Genomic DNA, 12048 nt, shown 5'->3' with positions numbered 1-12048 from the left:
GGAGGACCCAGAAGTGGACCAGAAGTGCTTCTGGTCCACTTCCAGGTCCACTGCCGAGTGTGCTGGGGCCCCCCCGTGCTCCCATGGGACGCTCCATCTGCCCCACCATCTCATTTGCATTTGCATTTTCACAGACCTGCATTTTGCATTTTGGCTTCTATTCTACCCAGGAGAACAAAACAGCAATAGATTCTCCCTGTGCCTGAAGAAGGGTATTTGTGCCCCAAAATCAGCAAAGAACAATGTTTCCAACTGTTTAGTTGGTCTAATAAAAGATATCACATCTACCCAAAGAACCTTGTCTGACCATGAACAGGGAAACAGGGACATTTAAATGAAAATTCCTAATCGTCTATCAACATGCCTGTCATTGTCTTGTTTTCTATAGTACCTTGTAATGTCCGTTGTGCCACCTGTGCTTGATTCAATAGAGTGCTGCTTTCAGCTTTTAATTTTGTAGCTTTGCCTGCTAGGTCTTCTCTCTCCACAGTCTAGTAATAAAAGTACAGTACAGAAAGATTAATTTTATAATTCCACACAAGGCAGAGGAAGAAATTAGGAATAAAAAATAAATAATAAAAATTCAGCCTACTTAAAAAAAAAGAGACAAACAAAAAGTTTCCCCCAAAGAACAGGACTCTTTCCCCATTTAGCACAGCCTCTTGTCTTTAACAGCCCTCTTTGTTCTCTGCAGGAAATTGTCTTCTGTGCTCCTCGTCTTGTCTATAGTTTCAGGGTCAATATCTAGACAAGGGCAGCATCTAACTTGTGACTCCAAATTCAAGTAAATGTACAAGAAAAGCATTTGAATGCAGATCTTGTGTAGGTACAACTAGCCAAGCAAGGTTGCAACTTCAGTACTCAGCTGGTTGTAAAATCACCTGCTTGTAACATAATTACCATCATTTGGCTGCATTATGGACCTACCAGTAAAGCTGAATCAGCTGCATTTTTGGCTTTGTTAGCTGCTTCCTCAGCTGCTTGGACAGCATTAATGATATTTTCATAGGCAGTGGCAGCTTCCATAGCACAGCTAACAAGCTTGTCATTACTAGCATTTCTCTTAATTCTGAGAAAAAGAACACAATCATAAATAGTGGGCTAAAAACATAGGTAAGCATAACTGTAAACAGCACTGAAATTGAATATTTGTTAATTACTACCACTAAAAATATATTTCATGCTAAAAGCAGACCAATTGCAAGGCATATTTAACAAAAAGTTCTAGGGTTCAGTGGTACATAGCAAACTTAAAATGATTTAAAAAGCTCCCTGGAGTTTCCCTTGGGAGGATGAATATGGATAGGATGGATATATGCCCCCCATACCGGAGTTCCTGCTCACAGGGCAGGGCAGCAGACAGACAGCAACTTTCAGTTAATCTTTTGCTGCTAAACAGGCCATGGGGGCATAGATAGCTTAGTATTAAGTAGAGTAACTGTTGGACTGCTCTTTAATGAGCTAAGGGACAGCTCAGTGGAATATGCACTCTTAATATGCAGTTCCTTGGTACTCAGAAACATTTCATTAGTACTTATTTGTTATACTTCAGTGACACCCCTACCCATAATCCTAATCTCCTGCATTGTGTCATCCCGTCAACTCTTTCAGGAAAATGTCCACAGGAAAAATAAGACTGGTTTTGAAAAAAATAAAACTGACAGGCCTTTGATACACATCCTAGACAGGCTCAGAGAGGGACAAATCCAATTCTTCTGACTTTTCAAGTGACCATAGAAGCAAGTGAAAAAGATTAATATATACATGCAGAGCATTACAATTGCGCACATAATGGGCGCCTATACACAAGCAGTGAGGCTGCTCCGATGTGCTGTAATTACAGTGTGTCAAAGCAAACTTCAAAGTCTCATGTATCAGCATCTCTACACTTAAAAATAGCAGCAGGGGCACCTGAACTAAATCTCATCGAAAAAGATTTAAAGTGACCCTACCACCATTTTTAAGCACACGGACATTAATACACAAGAGGCTTCAGGCACTTTAATTAGAGCGCTCCGGGTGCTCTCGGAGCCCCTCTAATTAAAGTTCTCCCCACCCCACTCCTGGAGCACACGTATAAATGCCCAGTGTTCTTAAACCATTCATTGACAAAAATAAATACATACTCATCCATTTGTCTTGCCAGGTCTTGCAAAAACTTGGCATGTTCCTCTGCCCTCACCACAAGAGGCTCTTTGCTGGCAGACAAGGAATGGTTCTTTAATTTTTCATTCAAATCCTTTCTTGCTCCATCTAGTTTGGCAGCTAGAATGTCATATTCCTGTGGTTTATAAAAAGAAATCTCATTTTAATTCACCCAAATTCAAACTGACATTTTGTCACTGTTTTCTTAGGTTCCAAATGTGAAGCATTCCTCCTTTTCTTGCACACCTGAGTACAGCAAAGGGAAATAACTCCTTTTTCTTTGTATAGTCAGCAGTTTACAGGAGACAGGCTGCCCACTGATCCCACTATATTTTGTTTCCATTTATAATGATACAAGCGGTTACTCAACATTTTTGTATTTAAAGTCACATTTTGATTCACTATACCTCTTTGCTCTTCTGCAGTAATCCAAATATGCTGTTCGTTTGAGAGACAGAAGACTGGGTAGACCTAAGAAGATCCAAGACATCATTCTGTTGTCTATTCATCTCTGCAATCCATTTCTACAGAAGAAGGGAGGGTTGCAATAAATTCAATCAGTTCAGCTTCTATGGGGGGGCAGAAAAATCAAACCTTCATTTGTCTAATCTAGCTAGCAGAAATGTTTGCAAAGCTCCCATCCCTATATTATCTGCCTCCCTATCCAATATTGGTATTATCTGGGTGGGATCTAATACCATCTTATTGATATTCATGATATTTGGTAAGTGTATGGTAATGAAGCCCAGTTCAACAGACAGCGTGAGAAGCAAATTGAACCTTTTGTCAGTTATTAGTTCTTCACACTGCCTGACAACACTGACCAACTGGGACTCTTTCTTCTCACCTCTGGAGTAGAGCAAAACAAGATGTGATGTTATACTATACTTCTGTCTATCCTTCTCAAAAGTAGGAAAAAAAGATCCCCAAAGGCTCTCTCTCCTCTGAGCCAATGAGGGTTATCTCCTCTCTGAAGAGGTCTCAGGGGAGACTGAATGAGGATGTTTCATCTAGCACCTTCTGCCCAGCATCCCATCATAGCTTATCACAAGCTGATGACCATTTTAACCAGGGACAGAAGAACAGGAAAAGCAAGTTAAAGAACTATACATGTACCTTCATCATTTAAGATGGCCTTTAATTGTTTTAGCCATTTTGTCAGATGTGATGTCCTAGACAAACACATGCACAGTTTTAATGTACAGTTGACAGAAACATTTCTAAGAAGGGTTCATTGACCTAAGTGAAAACCAAACTTTGCTGAAACAGTGAAGATCCTTTCAATCAAAAATACCATTTTCAAGAGAATGCATTCTAAGTAAGTTTATATTTCATTGCATTAACTCCACAACAGATCAACTTCATTTATTTCTTAGATCACCTACAGGAGTTCAAGGACTAAATACATTTATGAAAATTTGCACTGTATTTTAGCTACCTATGACAGCATCACAAAAAGGATTCTGAGTATTTTATCTGTAGTGTTTCCGACGTGACATGACAGCAGATGGTACTTATACATCAATACAAAATAACAACAAGCACTTATGTAGCCCTTTCCATTTTACAGGACAACTGAGGGAGAGACTGGTTAAAAGTATTGCTAATGGCCATGCAACAAAGGTCAAGAATTGAACCAGAACTCAAAGAACACAAAATGGATAGTTACAGCTGGAAAAGGAAGTACTTGGACAGAAATTATTCCAGTTCTCATTTATACCGACTCCTCTTTATTCTGATTTGGTAAAGACATCTTAAGTAAGAGCAAATTATGCCTATTTAAAATCCCTTTTATACTGTCATAGTGGTGGGAAAGAGATCTTAATGTAAATAGGAATTGGGCCCAGAATGAATACAACTTGGCTTTGCAAGGCCAAAAGCAGCAAAGAAATGTTATTCTGTCCAATTAATACATGCTTAAATATTTTTAAAAATAAAATGCTATTACCTTAATGCTGTCCAAGAGCACTCCATTTTCTCTGTTTAAATTCTGAGCCTGCTTAGTTTGTCCATTTGCCTCATTCAGAGCTTCCTGAAGATCACCGAGTTTGGATTCGTATTCATTTAATGAATCTCTTACAATTTTAATAAGTTCATTATTTTCCTGCTGGTGTTTTTGTAGTTCCTTCCTGACACGTTCCAGTACTGTGGGATTAGAATTGAAACAATTTTCCTCTGAATTGCAGAAGCAGAGAAAAATTAACCTTATTCTGCAGGTTTATACCTTTAGAATTAGGTAGCCCAGCCTTGTGAGATACTCAGCATCCTTAGCGCACAATTTAGTTGAGAATTTTGGGCACAGGGTAAAATTGTTGGGAAAAGTTATTAAGTCCAAAAACTACAACAAGTCTAGTAAAAACAAGTCCAGGTTTTGCCATAAGCAGAAGTAAAGGCTTTAATAGCTGTTCTATAGGTTTTACCATGAGTATCATCTATTCAGAGATAAGTCATGGTTAAAATATTAGGAACAGGCCAAATTCTGGTCCAATTTGCAACTATGGCATATTGTTCCCAGAAACATTATCTGGGCTCCATCAGTAGCTGTTCTAAAGAAAATCCTTTCCCAAAAGAATGAGTAATGCCTACCCTACTCAATGGCTATATCTCCTCTCTAGAAGAAGGCTCTGTGACCCTATCTTCTCAACAAAAGTCAGAACACAGAATAGTATACAGGAAGAAAGGGCTGTTCCTGTTGCCTCATTAGAGATGACAGGCAAGTATATAGTGGCAAGTATTGCCACCTAGGTAGGATATTATCATATGAATCAAGAGATAAGACTTTTGCCTCTGAAGGAATGGACCAGTTAGGCTAAAGATTCCCTGTTGTGGTGGGAAGGAGAGAATAGGGCAGTGGATGGAATTTTGTGCCTCTATTATGGATTTTATTCCCAACAAGCCAGGATACATACTGTAACATGTTCTGATAATTTATATACCACAACATGCCAGACAGATTTCTGGTAGTTCATTTAGCTATAATTTGCACAGTAGATGCACAGATAAAGCCCTTTTCAAGGCATGATCCAACACTGACTGGAATCTTTCTATTACATTCACTTCAGTGGAGAGCAGATTCTCACTTCAGTGGGTCTTTCTATACCTGTCACAAAGTTGTAATAAAATACATCTGATATTATACTACATATTATTTGCAAAATAAACATGGTCTTGTAGTCATGGACTACATCATAAGGTTCAAGCACATGGAAAAATGTGTAAGATTGAGATGTTATCTTTACTTTTGTACTTCTTGACTTTTGCGTGCTTAACTGTATTACAGTCATAGAAAGCAGAGTGACCATTCCCCGCCATCTGCACCATCACAGGCTTTTTTCTTTATAACCTCTTCCATTTCACCCCTAACTGTAAACTGAATAGAATAATGAGCTGATATCTCAGGAAGAAGCCCTTACAGAGTTGAGCTTCTCTCCTCTCCCTCTCTGCATCTATCTGCAGTTGACCAAAGTTGCGGCTTCTCATCTCTCTCATCATCCGTTCCGCTTCAGCCTGTTCTTTGGTGGCATCCCCAAAGGGCAATGTGTTATCTCCACTGTTCATACTAGCTATCTGCTCCAGGAGCACTGAAGAAAAAAAAAAAAGGAAATATCACAGTCAAGCAGAGAAGACCTTTAAATCTACATGAGAGAGGGAAATCCCAAATCTATTAAAGCCAAATCTTGCATTACTGAGGTAAACTCATTCTGTATTAATTGCATATTGCTGAAATTAATCTGTTGTCTTTCCTGTCACGCTAGTGGAATTGTTCTACATTTCACATATCTGCATATTTTGGCTACCATTTTCTTTTACAAAGTGGATATCTGAAAATTTCTCAAGTTTAAGTTCATTAAAAAAGTTATAGGTCTGTTAAAAAGATGTTTTCAAGTAAAGCATGATACATTGGTAAAATTCATTCTTACCCTGAATATTGGTGATGGCAATTTGTACCTTAGAAAGCAAATCTTTTCCTCTTTGATTTGTCTCACCAAAATTATTAAACAACACCTCGGCTTTCCTGTAATTCATTTCAGCCTATTATGTGAAAATAAAAATTAAGCAGTCAGCTTAAAGATAGAATGAGATGGAAAATTAATATTTAGTTAAAAGTGATGATGATTTGTCACTTGATTTAATAAGCTACCTTTTCTTGTAGATCATTTATATCCTGGTTAAGGTCAATAAAGTCCACATCTAGGTCAGCCACTTTTGACCCCTGACTCAGAACAACTGAATGGTAACTGTGCAGCAAGGTCTGAAAAATCAAGCAAAAATAATGTCCATGACCAAACCAAATATGCCACCCACACAAGGCTTAGTTCTAGAGAATGAATTAAAATACAGAAGGCCAGATCTTCACCTAGTGTAAACCAAGATACTTTTACAGACTTTTGAGGTGATCAGTTCAATTTACTTCAGCAGCAGTTACAAGTGCAGCTGAAGGAAGTCCAGTGGACTAGTGGTGGTGCTGAAGACACCTCCACTGTCTGAAAGCAGCAGAATTCTAGTGGGGTCAAGAGGGCACAGACTACAAAGTGAAAGTGAGAGGCCTAGGACGGGACAGGGTTTCTGAGGTTCTTACAAGCCTCAGTTGTAACTTAAGGCAGTCTTTCCACAGGTCTACTCCAAGTAAGACCAGCAGCCCTATTGTTTTAAGTCTGTATTATGGAATCAGCAATTTATCCATGTTTACATGCTGGCAACAGATTGACATGAAGTTCTATTGCTTGCATCCAACTCTACCTAGTTAGAACCCACTTCTTGAAACCATGCCTTTTTTTTTCAAGTCCATTTACCCTTAAGTCCTTGATGCGCATTTCCAAGTGCCTCATCTGCTCCAGTGTGTGAGCACTTGAATTGACATTCTGCAGCTGAGACTTAATCAGCTGAAGCTCGTCACCCATTGTGTTCAAATCCTTCAGCAAAGTAATTACACAACTATCACAAGCTGAAAGAAAAGCAATGAGCAAAGGAAAACAATATCAACTGTGGATATTTTCAGCAGAGAACATTTTACTGAGCACACTAACAAAGGAGGTGGAATGAAAGCTCTTTGATATTTCGTCACCTGGTGCTACATGAACAAAGGCAAGAGCAAAGCCCGCGGTATTAAAAAAGGTGACCAAATCTACAAAAAGTAAGGCCTGTTTTGCTCATGTTACCATCCAGCATTTTTACCCTGTAATATATTTTCCCCCTCTAAGTGTTTTGCTGATTATTTGATAAGTTGCTGGTTACTGGCTTTATAGTTCCTTTTTCTACTCTATCACTTTTAAAACAATCATCAATCTATTGGCAAAGCCAGAAAGCAAAAGTCTAAAGCAACTGAACACTACTTACTGTCACAGTCTTCATTGGGATCCACATCTTTCGGTTCATGGTTTAAGCATTCTGAAAATCAAAAAAAAAGAAAAAAAGAAAATCCAGTAGCCAAGATTGTGACTGAAGTTTTGCAACACTAGTTTATTTTTAATTAAAAGAAGAACATTAAATTTGTCATGCTAGGCCATTAATGTATGGTGCAGGCAACTACATGGGCAAATCTAGGATTTTGAAAATGGGAAGGGAAAAAGGAGTGGCACATCATCACATATAATACAACACATATTTTTCTCCAGTTACAAAGAAACTAGATGCTTTACTAATATTCTAAGAGGCTAGCATTATGCATGAATCATAGAAAATTAAGGTTAGAAAGGACCTCACAAGGTCATCTTGTCCAACCCCTTCTCAAAGGAGGAACATCCCCAACTATACCATCCCAGCCAAGGCTTTGTCTACCTGAGTCTCAAAAACCTCTAAGGATGGAGACTCCACAACCTTTGTGGGTAACCTGTTCCAGAGCTTTAGTAAGAAAGCTTTTCCTAATATCTAACGTAAGCTTCCCTTGCTGTAACTTAAGACCATTGCTTCTTGTTCTATCAACTGCCACCACTGAGAACAGTGCCATCCCTCATTGCAACCACTCTTCAGGTAGATGAAGGCTGTAAATTACATACACCCTTAGGCTTCTCTTCTCCAGACTAAATAAGCTCACTTAGTTCCACTGGTGTGGCTCCTATGGAACAACCTAGAAACATCAAAGCTTTATGTAACTGCGGAGGAAGGGTGATTTTAAAGATCTTTTCCCCTAAGCAATATGCAAACTACTGGAAGGGTAAATCTGAACCATGCTACAGACTTCAAAATAAGTTTTCAGCCACTTTTTAAAAGATTGTCAAAACAGAGACACACTGGACCTGGTATGCTATCAAAGGTAGGAAAAAAGTAAAATGAAATAATTGACTTCTGATGCTAGTCCTTTGGCAAAGAAATGGCCTGAACTTGAGGGTTTTTTTGCTCTGAAAACCTACTTTCACAGAACAGCACTACAGTACTCCATGCTTAGTGTTCCACACTACATTCAATTACAAACACACTGATTGTTTAATCCTATGAATAAGACCTAGGCTCCGTTGAGGATATATAAGAAGGAAAGAGACTCTGTCACATTGTTGCTCATATCCATTGCTCTTGAGAGCTAGTGGGTATAAAACATGCCAAAAAACTTACTTCTGTCACAAGAAAAAGAAATGATGGCACAAAAATATATACAGTGAAAAAATCCATGGCATCATATATCATTTTTACGTTGTCACTTTCTGGCATAGAAATACATTAAAAGGCCCCAGTTGGGGGCAAACATCTGTAGTCAGAAAGAATGCCTAGGCATGCGCTTCAAGTTAAATACATGCTTATATACTTTCCTGAACTGAGACCTTGATGACCTATAAAGTCAGAATAGCGGCTTACTCAAAATAAGCTTAAGAAGAGTCTTAGGTAGCTCCTCATTTAGCTTGCTGGGTTTTGTGGATACAATTCTAATGTGTGCAACTCCCCAGTAGGTTGCACAGGGAGTCTTGGTACCTAACTCAGGACTGTGGGTTCTGCTATTGAAGGCAGCTCCCTCTAAGCTGGGTGTTGTAATACTCAGCATCATGGTGCCTTGTTCCCTCTGTGGAGCTGGGTCTACTGGCAAATTGTGAAATGCTCAGTGTAATCATCTACTGAAATTTAAGGGAATTAAGGATGTCCTATATCTTTGTAGAAAATATTCAGGAGCAAAGTCTCTGCTGCTAACAGTCAGTGATATTTTTGCATAAGATATAAAACAATGAGGACCAAAATGTTAGCAGTCTCAGGATGAGAAACAAATGGACTTGCTGTACCTTCTCCTTCAGTTACATCTTAGGCCATCAGGCAATTAAACAAATTGGCATTGGGTCCTTCTACAATGCCAAAAACAAAAGTTTTTGATGGCGCTATTGCAAGAAAGGCAACTGAATTCCTTCTGGATACAATAAGCAAACACACTCCTGCCAATGTATAACCCAGCTACCCCAGACATCTTCCAACTGTCTCCAAACATGCCAATTAAATAGGACCATTATTACAGGCTATGCAGTAACTGTATCACCCAAGAATGATAAATCAAAAAAATTATACAGCCTAGTGAAGAACCTAAGTCAGATAACCTGCCAAAACATGCTGTATTACTGATTGAAAGAGCTTTTAATACAAATGTGGAAAAAGAGATTGCTGATCAGAACATAATGGTAAAGGTAAACTGAAAACAGACTGATTCACTAAATTCCATCCTAAGAATTAGCTTGTTCCTGCAATCTCTTGCTTCAAAAAGAGGCCAGGATAAGGGAAAAACACTCTTCAGATCAGTTCCATCAAAAATATGAATCTAATAAAGTGGCATTACCATAATAATGAAATGGAAAACTAGCATTTGTTAGCAAAAACCTGTACCAGGTGCCAACAACTCAGCTGTTTCTTTCATATCTTAGATTAAACCTTAAAAGAAAAAACAGCCATCTCAATCATTTGAGTATAGCCTGAACAATGAATCTCAAAATGTGCTAGAGTATGAGAGTTAGTTTGGTTTTAGCCTGACACTGTTTTGACATATTGACGAAGTGTGAGAAGAAAAAGCTGCCTTCAGGAGGAGATGAAGTACGAATTTACTAATCTCACAAAAAGGTCAGTAAAGAACAAAAACAGCACAACTAAGAAACTCACCAGGGATAGGGTCCTATGTATCTCTCAGCTGCTATAAGTGTTTCAAAGTTTAACATAAATTAACTTAAAGATGGGGTGTGGGTGACATGATCTTACCATTTCTTTTATAACAGAGCTGACCAATTTTTAAGCAATCAGTGGCTGCATGCCCTGTGGGCCACATCAGTGCGGGGGTCACACCACCATGATCGATGGACCCAACTGGGTTGCGTGGGTGTCCTGTCACTTGCTACACCATGTCGCATGAGCATCCCAGCACCCAACCATCACACCATATGGGCATCCTAGGCTCTACCCTCAGCTCCCTGGTGGCAGGCTCCCTTGCCACACTGCACTGCCTCCCTGGGGCAGGGACAGAAAATGGAAGCCAAAAGGAAGGAGGGGGAGCCTAGAGACCCTGGATGCTGCTGTTGCCACTGAACCAATATGGGGAGCAGTGCCTGGGTTGGAGCCAGGGCAGGCTGCAAATTAACCCCTTAGTTGGACACTTCTTTTAGAATGACACTAGATAAAACAAAAAAAATACAAGCATGGAGTAACATTCTCAAAAGTACCTAAGTGGTTTAGGAGCCTCTCTCTAATTTTCGAGGAATTTAGGTACTTGAAAGAGCCCTATTTTTATTGATAGTCTACTGAAGTTTAGGATGCCTAGAGATCCAGATGGTCCCTAGTTACCTGGCTGGATTCACACAAGATCCTAGTGAGTAAACTGACTTTCAACCAGTTAGAAACTTTTGTGAATCCCACTGGGTAACTAACAGGAAGCCATTATGCCATTGTAAATCTGGTGTTGTCTAAGTCACGTTGAACATGAGAGTGATGGTAAGGCTGAACTGCAGACTGCAATGGAGCGTTAAATCAGCTAACTCATATATCAGAAGCAGCATGGAGCTCCTAATTTACCCTGTTTCTCAGAGGCAGATTCTTTGCCCTATAAATGACATAAAAGTAATGCAGTTTGTACACTGTGAAGCTGAAAGTAAAGGCACACTAAGATTGCTCCACAAGGCTTGCTTCATAAGTTTATAATACAATACAGAAAAATATGATGTGAGCATCCAGAAAGTCCCATTTAGTGTCCAATGTTCTCATGTGTCAAGATTTCAAAACTTTACATTTATTAAAACTGATCTGTATTCCTTAGTTGTATCAAAATTCTTCTGTTCATTCAATGAAAGACAAATGACATGTCCATATACCCTCACATACCTCCTGTCAGATGATCACAGCTCATCAGTTGACCATTATTATTGCAATTACACTTCTGACAGTAGCCCCCATACTTTAATGGATTCCCAAAATATCCTGGAGCACAGCTAGACAGAACAAACATAAATATTATTTAAATACCTGAAATTGTTTCCCTCCCCTTTCTCAGATGCATTTTCATTTAATAAAAATGTAACTTTCCTTACAAGGAAACTATCAAGCAGTTTTGATCTCTTGGCTTGATTTAGACAAAAAAGAATATTTCTGATTCAGAGTATTCTCTGCATTCTAAATACCTACTAAAATATTCTTCCACCTATGGCTGAGAATATTTGTCAACAGAAAAAAACTTCCATTTCTCTGTCAAAAATGATTTGATACAAGTGAGTCATAAAGGAGCACTTTCTTTTTAAATCAGTACTGAATCAATGCAGCAACATGGTAAGAGACAGAATGCTGCTGGGGGTACTCTCTTTCGGGAGAGACAACATGATTTCTTGGCCACTTGATTCCAACTATACATTAGTAGGACAGAAAAACAGAATATCATTCAGTCAACTTAAATTCCTCCATATTATAAAATGAATAAGGTATTCTTCACTTCTGTTTTTAAACCATTGCATGGCATCT

At 38.8% G+C, this 12048-nt stretch overlaps 1 protein-coding gene across 1 annotated transcript in view; it reads right to left on the bottom strand.

Moving 5' to 3' along the window:
- The window catches only part of LAMA3 (laminin subunit alpha 3), a gene marked incomplete at its 5' end in the record, with an annotated part of 261166 nt that overhangs the window by 45359 nt on the left and 203759 nt on the right, over positions 1-12048 (bottom strand). Inside the window, 11 exons of the mRNA XM_019526339.1 lie at positions 392-491; positions 928-1069; positions 2127-2281; positions 2553-2669; positions 4094-4290; positions 5559-5726; positions 6066-6177; positions 6287-6397; positions 6939-7090; positions 7483-7533; positions 11419-11525. Of these exons, the coding sequence (XP_019381884.1) occupies positions 392-491; positions 928-1069; positions 2127-2281; positions 2553-2669; positions 4094-4290; positions 5559-5726; positions 6066-6177; positions 6287-6397; positions 6939-7090; positions 7483-7533; positions 11419-11525 (1412 nt within the window). The remainder of the gene's footprint in view (positions 1-391; positions 492-927; positions 1070-2126; positions 2282-2552; positions 2670-4093; positions 4291-5558; positions 5727-6065; positions 6178-6286; positions 6398-6938; positions 7091-7482; positions 7534-11418; positions 11526-12048) is intronic.

This window comes from Gavialis gangeticus, unplaced genomic scaffold (assembly GCF_001723915.1).
Source record: "Gavialis gangeticus isolate Ggan-Ray unplaced genomic scaffold, GavGan_comp1, whole genome shotgun sequence".
Classification (NCBI taxonomy): Eukaryota; Metazoa; Chordata; order Crocodylia; family Gavialidae; genus Gavialis; species Gavialis gangeticus.
Note: the sequence above shows the minus strand (reverse complement) of the source record. Positions and strands in the feature narration are given on the sequence as shown.